The 20828-nt window shown below is 42.1% G+C and overlaps 1 protein-coding gene across 2 annotated transcripts in view; it reads right to left on the bottom strand.

The window, feature by feature from the left end:
* Positions 1-20828, bottom strand: part of Khdrbs3 (KH RNA binding domain containing, signal transduction associated 3) — a 158966-nt gene that overhangs the window by 61054 nt on the left and 77084 nt on the right. For both annotated transcript variants that reach the window (XM_031359407.1, XM_031359408.1), the window contains 3 exons: positions 16386-16532; positions 10159-10298; positions 5516-5711 (listed from right to left, as the gene is read on the bottom strand). In XM_031359407.1, the coding sequence (XP_031215267.1) occupies positions 5516-5711; positions 10159-10298; positions 16386-16532 (483 nt within the window). The remainder of the gene's footprint in view (positions 1-5515; positions 5712-10158; positions 10299-16385; positions 16533-20828) is intronic.

Below are 20828 nucleotides of genomic sequence, written 5' to 3'. Positions count from 1 at the left end.
AAAAAAAAAAAAAAAGAAGCCAAGAGCTGTGGAAAGGCATGCGATGCTCAGGTCTCTGTGTGGATGAGGCGTGCACAACACAAAGGGAGGCCTGCAAGCTGACATGCTGTGCACAAAAGGCTGCCAATGGCTCAACAGTCAGTCATGGGACAGGACAGACACTCAGCTTCATCCTGAGGACCCTCGAAGAATTCTAAACCAGTTACTCTCCTCTCTGTAGGAAAGTGTCAGCGTATGTAAAATCTGGCTACAAAAGTTTGCATAACCTATGTTACTGCTGGACATGTCATGCAGGGTGACTTGAATCCATGCTTGTGGCCATCCTTGCATGGCTGAAAGTATTTGGTTCCAAATAGAGGATTACTTCTTTTAAATCTGAGTTATTACTTATGCCCAAAGTAACACATCAGTCACAACAAATAATACATTGGTCAGCAAGTCAGAGTTGTCCTGACAACTTGAACACCTGAAAAGCTGACTGTGGCTCTTGCCATATGTGGTCATGTCAGACAGAAACTGTGGGTAGCCAGACAATCATTGCTTAATAAGGACTGAAATAATTTTGAAATGGAAGGGATAGTGTTGTGGGGTAACCTGTAGGATCTGTGATAACTTAAGATAGCTTGAGCCCAACTGAGGTAAACGGTAACATACCAGTTACTGTCCACAGAGTTTGGTGTGCTAGGGAACACACATATACCAAGCAAAAGTGAAGTCTGACAACAGTGGGAATGTGACCCAAACCAGGTGTCCTCCTCCCAGCACTGACCAATGAATACTTAGGTTGTATAAACAGAAAAAAATGTGCTATAACAGCAGCTCTGAGAGAGCCTTCCCTTTTGCAGTTTGTCAGTTGCAGATTCTGATAAGGTCCTTCAGGGGCAGAAATGCAGCCACCAAATGCAGCCCAACAGGGACACATGCTTGCCCACGTGTGAACTTTCTTTGACTGTGACCAAAAACCAGTATCCCTCTAGTCTACAGGAATGTTAGGCTGCGTGGTCACACACACTTTGATTTGTTAAAATGTTCACGTAAACACTATAGGTTATACTAATTAAAGTTTCAGTTATGTAATCATTTGAGTATGAGAAATAGGTTGGTGTCACAGGGAAAAAGGAACCTTTTGTTCTCCAGAAAAATGAGAGGTGGGGTTACTGGAATTATGGCTAATTTTTCTACCTTACAGCAAAGTGCAAGGCCTTGGTGCATCCTCAAAAACTGAAAACACACCCATTATCTATTTTCTGCATTTTTTTTGAAAAAACAAAAATAGCAACTATGTTGGTTCCTTGAAGTATTCGTGTTAGTCTATTCAAGGGGAGGTTTTGAGTTGAGCATTTCGAGCTAGCTCTATCTGCAGCTCCTGCATATACTACTGCCTGTGCACTCAGAGATGGTAATCCCAGACACTCACACTATCAGACTATCAGACAGCAGGCACTCTTCTGGGTGACTGAGTCACAGAATCCTTTGTGATCATAACTATTGATGAATACACTGGGCTCGGAGGCATCTCAGATGATGCAGCTCTTGAACACTAATCTAGGAAAAAGAATCCGTCATCAGGACATTCCTGTGTGTCCTCTTTCCACATTCTTCAGATGACTTCTCTACATAGCAGAATTAATGACATGTCCATTAACTGGGTCTTTTTTGGGCCTGTATGAGAATGCCTTCCTATTTTAGAATACTTATTATGAAGAAGATGCATTGTGTCAAGCATCCCGACAGGCCTTCTCAACAAAGCATCAAGTATGCCAGGATTTCAAACACACACACACACACACACACACACACACACACACACACACACACACGCACACCAGGATTCCTCCTTCAGGCTAGATGTAAATAAACAATTGCATGATACCCCATCTTCATATATACTCTAGAAATAGCCACACAAGCAATAAGTACTAAATCAACTTTTAAAAACTAAATTGGGCTGGTTAAATATAATCAAACAAGGGTTATGGAAAGTTTTTTTGTTACTGAATATCTGTTAAGGACTTTTAAAAATTCTTTTTCATTGTAGTGTCAGGAATCAAATCCAAGGCTACATGTATGCTATGCAAATAAGCTAAGTCCCCAGCCAAGGACAGCTTTAGAATTTACATTTTTGAATTGCAGAAGAACTCTCCTCAGAGATAGGGTTGGTCTGAGTCCTTAAAACAGCAAAAAGGCCTCTAATTGATTTCGGGTTATTGGTTTTTTTTGTTCGTTTGTTTGTTTTTAATCCTTACCCCCACCCTTTCTTCCTCGTAGTCCTCCATTTTCTCGCCAATTTAAGGTGCCATAAACCAGGTAAATACTAAAAACAGAAAGAAACACAAACTGTCCTTAATCAAGTCAGTGTAACCTCCATAAAGAAAGGTTACCTTGCTTAGTGGCGCTGTTTAGCCAGCAAATTCCTAAAGAGTGTGCCAGAAACTGCCAGTGGCTCGAGAAAAACTAATGAGGTCATGGTTTCTCTTCAGGAAAGTCAATGACCTCCCAGGCAGGTAAAAGCAGATATCTGTATTATATAGCTGTATGCTAACACATGAGACCTCACATCAATGACTGCATGTCACAGAAGCCTCAGCGGAGGGCTGCTGTTGGCCACTTTCTAAAGCCTGGCCTTCCTCATGGTTCTACACATCATTCCAAGGAGTCAGCAACTGCTAAAGGCCAAGCCCTGCCAGCTAACCAGCCAGGCTGTAAATGAGAACTGAGTAGGAAGAGCGGAGAAGCCCCTCCCCCAGGGTTTACAAGCTGCTTCCTGGTTACTCCACTGCAGTGGAGCAGCTCAGCTGGCCCAATAAGACTGCTTTCCCACTTGATCTAAGATGAAAAACAACTCTTCTTGTTATTCAGAGCTCCCAGATTTGATGTTTTCTAGTATGCTTATCCTATTTAAAAAGGCTGCTTTTTCTGTTTATTGTTTTGTTTTTGTAATACACCCTTATACATACAATGATGAGAGCTAAACACTGAGTAGCCATCAAGATTTCAAGTAGTTAAAGGACAATGCCCAACGTCCAGACACATGTCAGATGTCAGAGACTCCCAAACTGTCCTGGTGTGACTGGAAGAGGGCATGAAGTTGCAGTTGGGTCAAGAGAGCACGATGAGGTTAAGAGGGAACAGTTGAGAAGCTGCTAATAGCAAGTTCCCATAAGTAAGAGGAGGAAGCCTTCCCCTCAGTGCATCAGTGATGTCTAAGTTCCAGCATACAGCTGTTGAGCACTTTACATTAACTATCAAGGGATTACAAAATACTAGGTTAAGTGAGGAAAATCCTTCAGTTTGGCTATTAATCTGAAACATATCCCAATAAACGACAGATGTGAAATTAAGTGACCACATTTGTAGTCTAAACCCGTCGAAGTAGGAGTCTCTTGGTGAAGGAGTAGACCTATGACAATGCTTGTCCCCTACATTCTGCTGGTCCTTCCTACAGTGGCCGGAAAAGCATGTGTGGAGTTGGTGTTGATGCCTTCCAGGCAAATGAAAGCAATAGGGAGAATGTAGCTGTCAGTAATCAAAATGCAACAGTGGGGTGTGGGTACATCAGAAGCAGCACTGGCCCCGTGAGCTAATCCCAGCTTCAAGGGTCCTGGTGAAAGCCAGATGTGAGTGGGGGACTCAACAATCAGTGAAGGTTGCTGTCTCCTTTAGAATGCACCAATCTTTGCTCCTGAAAATGAATCATGTAACATTCTGCATGACAGTTGAGGCCAAGCAGAGTTAAATTCATTCAGCATATTTATCTGTCAGTTCACTAATTTGATTGGTCCAGTTATTTTCTCAGTATCAAAAATTGAACAAAAATCAGAGCTATAGGCAACCAACACCCCACACATACCCCTCCTCATCCCCTGCATGTTGGCCAAAAATAAAGATCTCTTTGCTTTTATTTTCCTTCTCTAGGCAAGAAATGTTTGTTTTTATTCATCTAATTTCTAGTCTGATCAGCATACACACACTGGGACAGGGAATGTGGACCTGGCTCACAAAAGGCTCTCAAGCAGTCTTTATTGGGTATAAGGATGAATTAGGACATTGAAAGGTGACAGTAACTTTCTAAACATCTGCTTATGAAACCAGCAAATGTTAAATTGCTTAACTCATTTCAAATAGATGGTGAAATAGATTCCACCATTTAATGGTGATCTAATTCCCCACAATCCCTGCCTGGCAATTTCTAGAACATCATCCAGCCATGTTGGTCCAAGAGCTGTCAAGCTAAGCCAGGTGGGAATAAAGAGACTATGGCACGTAGCTACAAGAACTTCAACAGAATTCTTTGTCTTTGTTGCCTCCTACTCATTTTGGAAGGGTCAGCATTTGTGGAAGAACTCGAGACAAGACTATCGCTGTCAATTTCACAAGAATATAAGGAAACAGGAAAGCAAACAATGTTAGGAGATGAAAAAAGAGGAAAGAGGCCGAACAGCAAAACAGAGAATCTGATATGGAACAACAGCACGTTGAGTATAAATGAAGGGCTGTCTGCTAAGTCAAAGGAGCCAAGGATGGCGCATCCCTGCCCACCCACCGTATTAGCTGTAATGCTCAGCAGCTCAGCAGCTCAGCATGCCTCCATGAGGTTTTCTCCTGTAATAGGTGACCTACACAGAAGCAGAAAAAAGCAGGCAGATGATACGGGAAGGGTAGTCTAGGCCAAGGCCATAAAAAGACATCACTCATGGATTTCTGTTAAGTCCAGAATGTGGAAGTCAAAGCAGTCACAGATGATGCTCAGCAGGATTCTAGAGACTCTGGGATAACTGCAACCACTCAGAAACTGTGCAATGAGGTGTTCAGTACCTCTATAGCACAGCAGAGTAAGAGATCTAACTGTGAGTTTCTGATTCCAGCCACTACTGCCCTTGACAACTGTCCCTGGACTCCCCTTCAGTACGAACATCTACTGACTTCTCATTTTCTCCACCTGTGTGATGACAAGGAAACTGTACCAAGAATCCCAAGCACTGACAACCTTAATGAGTCCCTTCCCTTCTGTCCTACTTTTACAGTTCTGTTTCTCTTACCTTACCTACAAGCCATACCTGAGAATCTGAATTGATAAAGAAAACTAAATTGATGCAAAAAAAATATGGAATTTTAATTTTCTCGACTAAACAGAACTTCCTTACAAAGCTATGCTTTATGAAGCAGATGGAAACGATACATTAAAAGGTAACACCATTTTGGTATTTTTAGGCAATCACTTTTCAAGGGACTGACTTACTCAGATGCAACCTAAGATGGAATATGAAAGAATGCTCTAGTCAACACATGGAAGAGCTTAAAAGCTATCTGCTTGACCCTATGTTGCATTCCCCACAGCTGAAATCCTGCCTTAGTTTCAAGCAGCCTTGAAACTGATCCTATATTTTTGAATTTCTATGCTAAGTGGCTTCAATGTCAACTATTTGCTAAGTTGAGGAGGTGAACAAGAGAAGCAACTATGATACATTATCTGGACTGGACCAACTTTATCTTCCAAGTTACCACCTTTACTTACATACTCTCCATAGGTCTCCTGTGTTGGGGGTGGTGGGGGAGGTCTGTATCCAGTTGGGGGGACACCTCTTGCTCTGGGAGTGAGAAGTCCTCTTCCCCGGCTCACTGGCCCTCGGGTGGAAAGGACTCCTCGGGGAGCCGGTGTCCCACGTGGTACCCCAACTGCAACAGGCCTGGCTGTGACTCCTCCTCTTCCCCTGTGAGCAAGAGGGTCAAATTAGCAGTATCTGTCACATTTTCTAGCATGTTATTCTTCACACATTGGCATCTCAGACAATTCACTGTTTTATACTTCTGTAAAATGTAGTAAGAACAAACACAAAGTAAACCACAGCAAATAAACATGTATCAAGGCAGCTAGCGCAACACAACTGGGGAATATTCCAGGCAGAGCTTAATTTCTTCATTGCTGTCACAGTGGGAAGCTCTGGGAGACCACACAGACGGTGCTGCTCCAGAATGACAGCAAATGTGACTCTAGCCCATGAGTGGGCTCTATCTTGTTCATCTCCAGACAAAGAGACTAAGACTTGGAGAGATCTTAACACTGCCTGCAAACACACACACAGCAAAGCAGAATTCACAGTGTATGCTACAGTTCCCCCTAAGACCAGCACAGAACAGGCTTCGAGGAAACAGAAATAGACATCCGGGAGAGGTTGACACTTCTAGGTCAGCCCTTCCACAGCAACCTGCAAATACAGTTAGGTGTGCTGCCTATGGTACACACACCCTCCATTCCTGTTCTCTGTGTCTCTTCTGGAGTCTCCTGAGTCCCAGCTGGGATGAGGAAGTGCACAGGCAGATTATGGGTAAAGGCATCACCTGTGTTAAAGAACAAGCCGAGTTCTTTCCTTTACAATGAAAATGGAGATGTTTTATTACAAAGTTATTACTTCCTAATGTATGATTTAACTGAAGATGCATTCTGAAAGGTATGCTGAAGTGGTAATGATGAGGTAACACTAGAAGGTTCTAGGAGTCAATGTGTTCTCTGTTGAGAGTCGAAAATGGCCTCATAAAGCACTGGCCCTGAACAACTTACTCATGCAATGAGGTGAGAAATACGTAAACAAGAGAAGAGTTTTAACTGGTCACATTACTACACAGAACACATGTGCTTGTATGTATTTACCATGTAATAGGGAATAAACAAGGAAAACATAGGTAAGATACATTCAGTTTGATAGACATGAGGAACTAAGACATGGTGATAAGAAGCAGCTCCTGGGGAAATGACTCAAAGATCTTGTAATGCCATTAAAATATTACTGTATCACAAGAAGTTTAAAAAACAAAAAAACAAAAAACTGTTGTTTACATTTTGAGACATGGTCTCACTATGTAGCCCTAGCTAGCACAGAACCTACTATGTAGACCTAGACTAGTCTGGATTCTGAGATTATAGGTCTGACACCTTGGTATCACTCGAGAACTAGAAAGTGCTAGGTACCAGGGACCGTGTGTGCTCCTTTGAGCTTTGAATCATGACTTCTCTCAAATTTATATATAGTGCAACCAGTACCTAGGGTTTCCTCATCCTGGAAAATTCAAGATACATTTGAGTCCCAACCACTAACTGTGGGCAGCTTTAAATAAAAAGTAGCACACAAATGAAAAGCAGTACACGCGTCATAAACATGGTTCACGTGAGAAGAAGAAGACGTTTTTCTAACTGTCACATTACAGAATAAAGACAGTGCTTTTCTTTCTTACTCTTGGTAATATCACCACCTTAATGGAAAGAGAACCAAATTAGAAACTGCCAATGATTTAAGGGACACTGACTTCCCTCATACTGCTCCATAGTGACATTCTCCAGACTGGAGACTCATTCTGAGTTACTATTTGATAATGTGGTATGCGAGAGCTATTAGGTAACACAATAAAATTTATTACATACTTGAATACATATAATAAATGCCAGGATAGTGCATTTGTGTAGCAAATTTACTTTGTGTAACTCAAAAGGGCATTTATAGACTTACATTCCAAGACGGTGATACCTATTTCTCTATCCACATGTGGTCATGCATCACTAAATGATGGGTAGTCACAGGACTCTGTTAGATGTAGTTGGTGTACACGTTTATAAACTAGACAACAGAACCTCCTGCACACTTAGTGTGCATTGCTGTGCATGCTCTGCTTTTACAAAACAGGCAGTCTAACACCTTGTTTATATCACAGTCACTATGGTTAATGCATCACTAGACAATAGGAATTTGTTTTAGCTGCATTATACTCTAATAAAAACAATCTCACATGTTACAGGGCTGCATCTCACATCTATTTGTCTTGCAGCACAGCAATGTCTGTTCTGGAAGGCTGCTCCTTATCTCTTTGTACACAAAGAGAAGTCTGTATCTGGACATGTAACAATGTTGCACAAAACATATGACTCCCCACATGGCCACAGGCAGCAGGACAGGCAGTATAACACCTTGTTTAATATCACTGTTGCTATGGTTACCTCATCAGGTAGCAGGAAGTGGCCAGGCATGGACAGGACAAGGTGGAAGACTTTCATAAATACCTACTGAACATACTGTTTTACATGTGACATAGTGCAAATGTGTTAGCTCCCATCACGTGAAGATAAAACTAGCAACTGTAGTAGGCTAAGTAATGTCAGGCAGACCACTATTCTGCTGCCTTAATCCCAGGAACCAGTACAGGGCATGTTAATTATGGGAGAAGGCCTGATGGATCTGACCAAAGCCTTCCATCCAGTCACACACCCCTACAAAAGGGAGGCAGAGAGGAATGACAAGAGGAAGAGACTGTGATGATGGACGATGATGGGTGAGTGATGGGACCATAGATCATAAAACCCAGGAGTCCCCAGGAGCAGAAGAGACAAGGGAAAGATTGACTCCTTGCCAAAAACTCATCCTTGGCTTTATGACACTGAATTTGGGCATCTAGCTTCTGTTTCTTTGAGGAAAACAAAAACAAAAATTCTACCTGAAAGATACCAGATTTGTGACAATTAGTCATGGTGACCACAGGAAAGTACAGCGAATTAAGTAATTATTTCAAGCAAGACCAAAAAGTGGACAGGAACACTCCCATTTGCTGATTATCTCAGTGACTCACAACAGATTCATAGCAATGCTTATTAGCTCTCTTTTTCTGAAGGAACCCAGAGCTCATGTCCCCAGGCCTAGCCTACCACAAAGTCGCACAAATAGCTTTGAATTAGCACTCTTCAGAAGTAACTTTCATTCTTCAAATGAACTTGGGAATATAAAATAAATACTATTTTAAATTCCATCATATATTCTGTCTGAAAGAGACATTTCTATATCATTCTTAGCTTAACAGAAAAGTCTAAGTTACTAGCTAAAATGGTGGTGCAGGCTGTAGTCCCAGAACTAGGGGACAGAGAAGACACTGTTTCCCCAAAACAACTTCATCAACAAAAATTTTTCTTCTGTCTACTGATTTTAAATAGCCAACTCATTTTTTTTGTTGTTGCTGTTTGGTTTTTGGGGGTTTTTTTGGAACCATTTTTCCCTATTATAAGCTAACCAACAATTCAGAGACAAATAAAAACTTTGTGTTCACGTGCCAGCTCAGTAGTTTCAACAGCCCCAGGTCTGACAGTGCACACAAAGGTAGAGGCATTCATTCATAAAGCTTCTCGCTGCCTAACACTGAGCTCAGCCCTGGCAGGAACTGTCCAATATGGAGCCGTAAGTACACATAGAGGGTATCCTCAGTCAGTACACACACACAAGGTAACCTCACAGTCTGTACACATGCAGGGCTTCCTCAGTCAGTACACACACAGGGCATCCTCAGTCAGTACACACACAGAGTATCCTCACAGTCAGTACACACAGAGGGCATCCTCAGTCAGTACACACACAGGGCATCCTCAGTCAGTACACACACAGAGTATCCTCACAGTCAGTACACACACAGGGTGTCCTCAGTCAGTACACACACAGGGCATCCTCAGTCAGTACACACACAGGGCATCCTCAGTCAGTACACACACAGAGTATCCTCAGTCAGTACACACACAGGGCATCCTCAGTCAGTACACACATAGAGGGTATCCTCAGTCAGTACACACATAGAGGGTATCCTCAGTCAGTACACACACAGGGCATCCTCACAGTCAGTACACACACAGGGCATCCTCACAGTCAGTACACACACAGGGCATCCTCAGTCAGTACACACACAGGGCATCCTCACAGTCAGTACACACACAGGGCATCCTCAGTCAGTACACACACAGGGCATCCTCACAGTCAGTACACGCGCAGGGCATCCTCACAGTCAGCACACACACAGGGCATCCTCAGTCAGTAAGTACACAGTATCCTCCTCTCATGAGACCTATGGTACTTACTGACTTAAAACCAAGCTTCATGTCAGGGAATTACAGAATCTGTGCTGGGGAGAATAACAATATGCTAAACTACTATTAGCTAGGAAGTAGTACAGGACGTATAAGAAGTTTAGGTTCAATTTTTCTCACATCTAAGTTAACCCCATGACTATGGCTTCACAATGTCTGGATGCAGGTTTATAAGGTACACTGATAAATATGTCTTCTAATTAATGACAGCAACTTTCACACTGCTGCTATAGCAAGCTAACCTAAAAACAAAAAGTAATTATACCTACCTGGTTATTGCTGGTGTCGTTACACCTCTTGTACGCAAAGTAGATTTCCCTCGAACCACCGGGACATCTGCATTTTCTGAACCTCCATTCAAATATGTTAATTCCTGGAGCTGTGCTTGCCTGATTTCATCATTATAGTCCTGCACAGAAAAGATATTGGAAATAGAAAAGCACTTAGAATATAAAGCAAGTGTTATTATTACTTTTTTTTAAAAGAAAATCAGGTCAGGAAAGCAGTTAAAACAGAAAATATATTCAAATAAAAATGAAAATGTGTTTTTGTTTTTTATTATTATTTTTAAAGAAAACCACGGGTTTTCCCCTCAGACTAAAATTACAGGTAAGCTAATGTCTCTTCTTTTTTATGCCTAATTTCCAAATGTAATATCTGTAATGATACATAGCTATATAGGCCTTGTTATTTACAGTTCCATTCACTCATCACTATCAAACATTTACATATTGACTTACAGAAAAGCCTGAGGGAGCTGGTCACAGCACATCCATATCAGTTAGAGAACAATGAACACTGTATACATGCACGCAATATCACTTTTTTCACTCAAACTCCAGGTTCCCCTGTCTAAGGAATAGTTCCACCCACAGTGGATGGGTCTTCCCACCTCAGCTAAGATAGTTAAGATTATTAAAACAATCATAGCACAGATATGCTCCGAGGCTTATATTATAGTTAATTTTAACTTGTACCAAGTTGGCAATGATCACTAACCATAATGTTGTACAAGCAAGAAAAGTCTAGATTTATAAATTTGGTAAGTAATCAGACTCCTGAAAACTCTGTCCTTTTTCCCTCACACATTAAACTGTGACACTAGGAATCTACCCTGCTGCCTTTCTCTGTTTGTAACGATCCTCAACTCCATTTGATAATTAACAAAAATGCAGAATAAACAGATAAAACTTTATCATCACTGCTTTGAAATTAGAAGAAAGATTTACAGTTAAAGAAGAAAGTACAATTTAGCTGCACAACAGCTAATGGAGCTTCTCTCTAAGAGCGGCCAGTCCTCAGACGGGTGGCCCAAAGCTCCACACAGAGGGAGGCTAAACTTAAGAGTACCAGATTCCAGAAACCAGAGATATTAGTAAGGCAGATGGGCTATCCTGAGTTCAAGACCTGCTTAGACTATAATGAGGAACACAAGTAAGAGTATCACAAAAATGAATGAATGAATGAGTAAAATAAGCAAATAATCAAAAAAGGTATTATATGGACAAATTATGAAGACAATAAGGAGTCTTAAGGAAAAAGCAGAAACCAAATCATACAAAGCCTTCCATTACCATAAAAGTAGTTTAAATATAATTAGAACTAAGCTTGCTGAGACACTGTACCAATTTTTAGGGAGCAAGCTACACACTTAGGTTTATGTTCTGGAATGCACAAAACAAAACTTCTGACGGCAAATGGGGCAGCACAATGTGAACGGTCCAGGGTGTCACGTGAGTGCAGCCACACAAGGTCTGTGTTGTTACAGTCTATCACACAGCCCAGTGAAAAGTCTGGGGACCTGCTAACAGGAAAGCCACTCTGGCCAGAGCAGATGGATGGAGAAGGAAGACATGGAATCCATCTCAGTGAGATAGAGGTGAAGGAGCCTTAAGGGCCACAGTGAAGGCAGGAGCTTCTTGTGATATTTGGCTACAAAGAGGCACTCACTGACAGAGGCATCGAGGCTCACGGTCATCAGGGGACTACAAACTGGAAAATCATGAGCACATTTCAGCGTAGGCAGGGAATTCAGGTGAAGTATTTATAACCCAAATTAAAAATCTCACAGAAACACAATATGTATAACTAAAAATTCGTCTTTTCTTCCTGACTTTCCCCAAATATCAAGCAAAAAAATAAGTAGGCACCATGGAATTAGAGGAATCCCATGGGCACCGTCGAGAAGAAAGCTGTACCATACCACACCGTCTAAAGGAGAAGAACGCAGAAGAGGATTAAAGGCGCAGCCCTTAGCAGGCGAACTCAAAGTGTGGCTGGGACTGGTGTGCGCAGACCCTCCCCCAGCCTTAGCTGAGGACTGGTGTGCGCAGACCCTCCCCCAGCCTTAGCTGAGGACTGATGTGCGCAGACCCTCCCCCAGCCTTAGCTGAGGCTCTGTGCCTCGGAGCTGTCATCTGCACGGGTCCATCACTCCAACTGTCTAAAATAAGACTGCTAAGATCTTATCAGCCATTTTGCTAAAAATGTGTGAAGATTAATAAATAATTTGCAAAGCACATTCTAAATAAAATGTGCTAAAAAAATGCTAATACTTCCCTGTAGAAAATTGTTAGGAGGTGTGATACTCAGTTATAGATGCTAAAAATAGATTTGATCAAAAGATCGTGGCTGAAGCACTGCTTAGATACCAGCAAAAGTTTAGAAAACTGAAGATAAAATCACTTGCTATAAGTTAGGTTCAGTGTTACAATGGAGCCCACTTTAAATATCAGCTTGGCAAAACTAGTTTAAAATATATAGATATTAAATGATTAAATGTATAACCATGTGTAAGGCAATTTAAGAAAGTTTTATTAATATCCGACAGGCAGGTGCAATGCAGCCATAATTACAACCGAGCCAATGCATGATAGCTTACAGACTCACTTAAACTTTAACTCTCTAGGTGAAAGATAAAAATATTGAAATGTACACTTTTCCAATAGTCAAGAGTAGAAAGGACATTATAATTGTAGTCATGTATGTGTGTGTATGTGTGTGTGTTGTGTATATATACATGCACATGCAATCATGTGTGTACTTTTCTACCCATGAAGTTTCTACCATTCTGTTATGTGAATCTGGAGAAAATAGGAAAGGTTTTTAAGTGACTCACTAAAAGCAACTCCAAAGCCCTGACTGATGGGCTGCCTCTAAGGACAAAGGGGTCTGCCATCAGGATGGATGACCTGAGTTCAATTCCTGGTACTCATATGGTGGAGAGAGAGACCTTACTTACTCTTGCAGGTTTTCCCATGGCAGTCACACAGCACACACTCACACACATCAAAAGATTTAAAAAGAACAATCATAACAATAAAAAATAACATTGGAATTCAACGTCTTTCCAGACAATAACTTACTATTCACAATTATTTGCCAAAATATCACAATATTTATGTTCAAGGTTTTTCTGGCATCCTGTAGACATTATTATATCTATAGGAAATAACTTTAATGCTCATTATCTGAAGAGCAACAAAATAAACTTTGGAATATACAAACAATACAGTGGGGAAATAAAATAGTATCATGAAACTGGACATATGCTCACAGGAAAAAACACACAAAATCACATCCATTTTAAGAACCATACACTAAGAAGTAGAGATGGCTTTTTTGAATAACTGAGGAAAGTGTCCTTAAGAAGAACAAGGAGAGAAAAATGACTCAAAGACACCATATAAGGAGTCTCAGAATGGATTCAAGCCACACAGTAAGATAAGAACACAATAAAGTCACTCATGAAAAAATAGCTAAATTGCAGGTTAGAAAAGTCAAGTCTGGCCGGGCAGTGGTGGTGCACGCCTTTAATCCCAGCACTTGGGAGACAGAGACAGGCGGATTTCTGAGTTTGAGGCTAGCCTGGTCTACAAAGTGAGTTCCAGGACAGCCAGGGATAAACAGAGAAACCCTGTCTTGAACCCCCCCCCCAAAAAAAAGAAAAGAAAAGTCTGTGGTGCTCTTGCCAGGAATACTATCACTCCTCCTCAGCCCGAGTTTGAAAAACCCACCACTCTGCTGAGAAGTTCTCTTCTTCTGGAATAATGGGAAAAGTCCCCCCCGCCCCCAGCAGCACCATCAACAGCAGTACAATTTACTAGGGAATGAATGAGGAAGAACAACAAACCAGCAAGCCTGATGCCGCCACATCCAGTGAGACAACGTACCAGCTCAACCTATGAGACCATGATAGAGCCCTGAAAAGAGCTGGCAAGACCCAGAGAGGCTGTCTTGCTTACTTGCCTGGCAGTGCACCTATGCAGAGGAGATTCCAAGTTATACCAGCAGGACTGGCATGCCAATTAACATAGGTCCTCTGAATTCCACAATGTATGCCAACAGGGAAATCACATTAAACAGGCCCTGAGCACACATGGCCTCTGGACAATGGAGCGTGACAACTAAGCCATGTGGCAACACAGCATGTTGTCTTCCAGAAGGACAGAAAAAATTTTAAAGATAGGAAGACATAAATACACATGTTGCCAGATAGAAAGTGTGAAGGGCACAGAGTCTGTGGGTTTAGTTTAACATAATTATAAGAGAAACAGGAGACAAAATATCAGCAATAGCAGCTTTCTTGGAAGCAAAGTGCTCAGAATTCCTATTTGCTTTGGAACCTTATCTAACTGCCAGCATTTTCAATAACAATGGATGAAGAGACACACACACAAAGAAAATGTGAACCATCCTTTTAGGGGACAAGCAGGTAAAGGTAACTATGTGGAAGAGGACCCAGATGTTACACTTGCAAAAGATAGGTGAAAAAGTGAAATCATTGCTGTGCAATGCCGCTGGAGAGGCTGTCCAGCAGAACTGAAACAGTGGAGCCAGGGAACCTGAAACCAGCCCTTTAAGCACTCCTGCCTGAGAGACAGAGAAAGGAGGAAGAAAACAAAACCCCAGCATGATGCACAGGAGCCAAGAAGCACTGAACGGTAGGTCCGAATGGGTGGAGGGAAGGAAGAGAAAGAAAAACTCAAAGAAATAACAACCAAAAACATCCCACCCGTAACGGAAGCTTACACACTGCAATCACGGCAGGCACGTGATGGACAATCTGCTCAAAACAAAACACAAGACACAGCAAAAGAACTGTGCTGTGCACAGAAGCAAAATGACCCCCGTGCTCATTATGAGTCATGCAGAGACACAGCCAAAGATTATGGATACACATTGTCAGCCAACTTTTATAAGCCCATTCTTCTCCATGTAGGTCAAGTAAACTCACTCCCAGAAAAATCAACACGGAAGCAGGTCTACATTACAAGAGAGCCTAAAGTGAGTTCTTCAAGCTGGGAAGAAAAGGTACTGTAAGGCAGCTCCATCACCCAGAGAGCAACAGCACGGAAGTGTAAAAACACTTCCTAAACGCCAGTCACTCTCAGGGGTACCAGTGTAAATGTTAACAAGCTAACAGTAACCCTACCATGCAACAAGTCAAGAGGGCAGTATATAAAGTAAAGGCAGAGTAAACGTAAACTTGGCTTCCCATACCAAAATCAACTCGTGTAGTGAGCTATGATAAGTAGAATAAAGGAGGGAAACCTACAGGATCATCCTAGAAGGAAAACCCAGAGGACTGGAAGGGTGAGGCAAAGAAGACAGGGCACCAAGGAAAGGACCTCAGGAACCCCGAGTGCTGGGAGCCAGCAGTGTAACAGCGTGACACTGATGCCAAAGAATTCGAATAAACTAGAATTTATTTATCGAATCTTCGTAATGCCTCTATTTTTTTTTTCAAGTATGGTCTAGAAACAGTAGAAATATCCCACAAAGTCAAAGGGCAAAATCAATATGAAGTAAAACCAGTTGTACCTCTAAATAAACGTTCCACTTGGTAACAGAATCAGACAATATCAAATATTTGGAAATGACTCAGCAGTTTAAGAGTATTTGTTGTTCTTATGGAGGACCAGGCTTTGATTCCCAGCACCCACACAGAAGCTCACAAACTGCAGTTCCGGAGGATCCAACACCTTCTTCTGGTCCTTCTGGTTTCTGTAAGCACTCCACATTTGTGGTACACATGCAGGCAGAACATACATACACAGAAAAGTAAGTTTTGTTTTAATATTTAGAAAATTTTTTTACAAAATAAGTGCCAGGTTATACCCTGGGAAAACTTTTTTTTTTTTTGAGACAGGGTTTCTCTGTGTAGCCTTGAAACTTAACTCTGCAGAGTAGGTTGGCCGTCGACTCAGAGATTCTCCTGCTTCTGCCTCCTGAGTGCTGGGATTAAAGTATATAATATATAATCTTATAATATATGAAGTATATAGTACATAATCTATCCAAAACCCCATTGCTTTAAAAGGAAGTAGGAAATTATGCCAAGGAATTCTCATAGAGATACTGTGAGGTCTCCGATCCAGGCCACACAGGAAGCTCTTGGCAGAGAGAGCTTGCACAAGCAGGAACTAGATCATCAAGGACCAGGGTAAAGACTCAACCTTAACATACAAGTCACTGATCAGAGAGTGGTACTAACAGGGATCAGGAACTTCTTGATCTCTTCCAAGGCATGCCCCATCCGGGCATAAGCTTCTGCTGGGGGTGCGAACACTTCAATGAGCACGTGCAGGTCATCATTGAGGTGAAAGTACTTGGCTTCTCCACTTTTCCTCAGCTCTTCCTCCTGAAGAAGATAACCATATTTAAAATGTGTCACTTTGAGACAGGAAAAACCAAGCAAAAATTAAACACAACTTATTTGGCATGTGCTTGTCATGGAACACTCCATAACAAATAGCACTTCGGGGATGGCTTTAAACTGTAAGTTTGATCCTGTTTTCCCCGGGTTCTCAGGAACCCTGGACAGGCATCCTATCCTGCTGGGATAGTCTCCTCTGCCCTGATGCTGCCTATAAGGATTCATCTGCTCTTGGCTACCTGCAGATTCCTGTCAGCTCCTGCCTGCCCCATCCCTTGCCCCAGCTATGCACACCTCTGTTCTTCAACTTGGCTATGTGCCCAGCTCATTTCTGCACTATCCATGCTTGCTGTTTTAGGCCTGCTGACACCAAGCATTCACCACAATCCAAAATATCCAAAACTGTTTCCAGTTAACTTCATTCTTGTTGGTTTCCCCTTACTAGCAGGCGACTGCCAGAGAGCAGACCCCCAAATGCCCATCTTGTCTGATGGTGTGTGAAGTGCTGGTTTATACTGTTCATTTCTGGCCCAAACTTCAGCTGCATCATGTCGGATGTCTTATGACGAGTTGCTGTGCAATCCTGAGTGAGTTCTAACAAGTTGTTCCATGGCTTCATAACAAAGTGGAATGTGTTGTTTGCCGAGGGATACAGACTTGGGGATTTTGTGCTCAAACATCAAATCCCACCTTGATTGCTTGACTGTGGGGGAGTGCCTTTATCTTATCAGGAAGGATTTTAACATGGGACAGACCTAGTGTGGTGTCATCTCATGGGGCTGCTGAAGTCAGATTCCTCAGAATAGTGTCCAGAGTGCTACCTACAGCAGGACATACACGTAACATAAGTGATGTGGGCAGAAGGAACAGCAGAAGGCCTGACATCAACTGGAGGCCCAACAGACAAGAATATCATGGCATACAAGGAAAGCAGCCACTGGTAGATATTAGCATGCTTCAGCAACTTAGCAAATACATGAACATGAGTTCATATTAAATTTGCTAGAGTAGTGAACACTGTTAGAATGTAAAGTGTTTTTTTTTTTTCAATTGTGAATTTTTACATGAAGTAAGGGCTCTCTCTAGAAACAAACATGATTAACTGAGAATTTATGCAAGCTACAGTTAAACTAGTAAAAGGATCAACTGCAATCAAATATCCAAGCATTTCATCAGGGAAGAGCTGGCTATATAGGCCAGCAAATGGGATACTGATACTCCATACCTAAAGGGATACCTGCTACTTAAGCTATCACCTGTGGTTGCTTTTGGTGATGTTTTTGAAGGTTTAACAGATAAATCACATGACAAGAGCAGCAAGCATGATAAGGAGGAGGAGGAAGAGGCTGCTGGGATGGAATAAAGAAGGAATTTTGAAAAGGAATATAGAATAGAGCTTGCTGTGACTGGGATCCTGAATGTCCCTCACAAGTTCATGTTCACAGAAAGGTGACTGGGAGAGGTGGGCCTGGAGGCAGAGACAAGATCTTCAGATCATTGGAGGTATGCTTAGGAAGAAATAGTAGGTACTAGTCTCACCCTCCTTCCTTCCTTCCCTCCCTCCCTCCCTGCCTCCCTCCCTTCTCCCTCCTTTAGTCCTTTCCTTCCTCCCTCCACCCCTCTGTCTCTATTCCTCTCTGTCTCTGTCTCTGCCTCTCTCTCCCTCTCTCTTGCTGGCCACGAGGGAGCATTTTTTGCTGTTCTACACTCCAGATATGATGTATTGTCTTATACAGATGCACAAACAAAGGTGTCAACCAATCCTAGGGTAGTACCCCAAAACTGTGGGCCAAAATAAGCCTTTCTTCTCTCATAAGCTGATTATTCCACATATTTGCTACTTGATGACAAGCTAACACAGAAGAGCCAGAAGTGCCCTTGGAGGTTTGCCTACATGTAGGAAAAAAACAAAAAACAAAAATAAAAAAATGAGCCCTAGATCCAACACAAAGAAACACAGTTCAGTCTCTTGTATTAGATGTGGGTTGAAGTCTGGGTAACAGTGAACCTGAGGACTTTATTTGAGACATTTGGGAAGAGAGTCAAATAATTTTAAGTACCCAAATGCCAAACAAAACTGAGTCACAACCAGCATGTCTAGGTAGTGAGCATCACCTGAACCACTGAGGCCACTCCTTAGAAGGAGACAGTAGTTGTCATGGTTACTCCCCCTCCGCCCCAGTCCATACTCATAGCCTTGCTTGCTCCCTGAGTCTAGAGGAATAGGTTCTAGGTACACAATAACAGTCATACCCCAAGTTTTCCCAGCCCAGATCTGGAATGTTTTTCTAGAGGGATGTATATGTGAAGAAAGGATGTGATTAAGAACTGGCAGACCTGACTCTGATCTGACGCTGCTCTCCCAAGGTCCATCAAGCAGAACAGGGCTCATGAAACCAAGGGGTACAGACTTCTGGTTCTAGTCCATTGCCAATGGTTGGGTGGCGTGGAAACTGTACAGCATACTCTCTTCCCCTAGTTACCCTGTGGCTTGAGAGAATGACGATCAGCTAGATGCTGAATCATCACACATACTTGGTGATGGACCCATGTGGTTAGAGAAAGAAATTTTTGAATGGGTGGTAAGTACTCTGGGAGAAAGGCCCAAGGTTGAAAACAGGGTGCCCTTACAGCAAATGCAGAGACACTCAGTGACAGGCATTTATGAGGAACTACTGTGGCAGATGTCTGGGTGCTTCCTTCTCCAGGCAGCTCAGTGCTGCTCAGGCTATATAGAGTCACCAGAGCAACAGTGATGGGGGTTAATTCATTATTTCACAATGCAGACGCCTTCTTGAGGATGGCTGGTTACTGTCCACATTGGGCGCCAGATATGCCAACAGCAGGAAACAGCCATAGCCTTATTAGACAGAATAATTTAGAAGAATCACTAAACTTTGATAGCAAGCTAGTGATATTCAGGATCCCATTTACTTCGCAGACAGCCAGGCACATTTTATGACCGTGTTTGTATATGCATACATAATTGGGTGAGACCTGACAGCCTCACTTCTTCCCTTCTCTATACTGTTCAGCATTAACGGGGCTTCTACTCAAGGACCTCCCTTGCTAACAAGCATCCCTGCCATTTACCTGACTGCCAAGCAGCCTTATGAGACAATGAATTAGTGCATCGGCAAGTGCTGAGCATTTTCCTACAAGGTATACATCATTTCTAACTGACTAATATACAGTTTGATTCCCAGCTAATGCCAACACAGAATGTCATGCTGAGCAGCCACGCCTGGTGACATGTGAAACTAACTTGTCTGCTGGATTAGTTCCATACTGACACTGGAAACACTCTGAATTTCTACCCTCAAGTTTTGGGGGTCCTGGAACCTAAATCTTACAACTTTTTGTGGTATGGAGCTTGTTTTTTACTTTCATTATTGCTGCTGGCAGAGACACATGGATTCACTCAATGTTAACTAATAACTAATAACATAGCTGATTCTGCTGGAAAATCCAGATAATGACCTACGTTCCTGACATGTACAACAAGGAAAATGACATGTAAAACAAGAAAAATCGTCTATCACCTTTCCAATGCATACCACCGAGTAGAGGCAGATTTCTTGTGTTAGGAAAATTACACTCAGATGGGCTTTGTTTAAGTGGCAACACTTGCCTTCATTTAAGTAACTTTACATCTAAGACTCAGTGTCTGATGTTTCAGAGTGGATGATTCAGGAATGTGGAGTTGGCTCTCAGTACTGGAAATCTCTAAGTAAGAGATGCGACAGCCAAGAGCAATGCAAGAGGCACTGTTACATCAAAACTTCTCTCAGAAGTGGAAGCAACTTTTTTGATTAAAAAAATAACTCAATATTTTTTTTAATAATTTTTAACTTCTCAAAACAAGGGTGCACACAAGACCAATACCTCTATGTAGAATTTTTTTTTTTTTAGAATACAAAGCAATTATTAAAACATTTAAAGTCATCTTTTAATGTGATAAAATGAGCATTACAAATCCAGGGCAGAAAAAGAGGTCAACGTACCCATGCTGGATGCCAAGACCAAGCATGGACCACCTGATGGCTAAAGGTGTTATGAAAAAAAGCAGAGGAGTTTTTGATAGCTGATGGCTTCTGAGGGAGGGAGAGTTAGTTTTAAGGGTGTGGCGCCTGGTAGGTCTACTACACTCCAGCAGATGGACCCCCACACATGCATATATGGACATAGCAAACCAGATTGAGTGGATTATTAGATTTAAAAAATAAAAGAGGCAGTTGGAAGGTGGGATTCAGGAGTGGTTCTGGGATGGGTTAGTGGATG

This window comes from Mastomys coucha, unplaced genomic scaffold, assembly GCF_008632895.1.
Source record: "Mastomys coucha isolate ucsf_1 unplaced genomic scaffold, UCSF_Mcou_1 pScaffold7, whole genome shotgun sequence".
NCBI classification, from domain to species: Eukaryota; Metazoa; Chordata; class Mammalia; order Rodentia; family Muridae; genus Mastomys; species Mastomys coucha.
The sequence above is the reverse complement of the archived record's forward strand: the minus strand, read 5'-3'. Positions and strand labels throughout refer to the sequence as shown.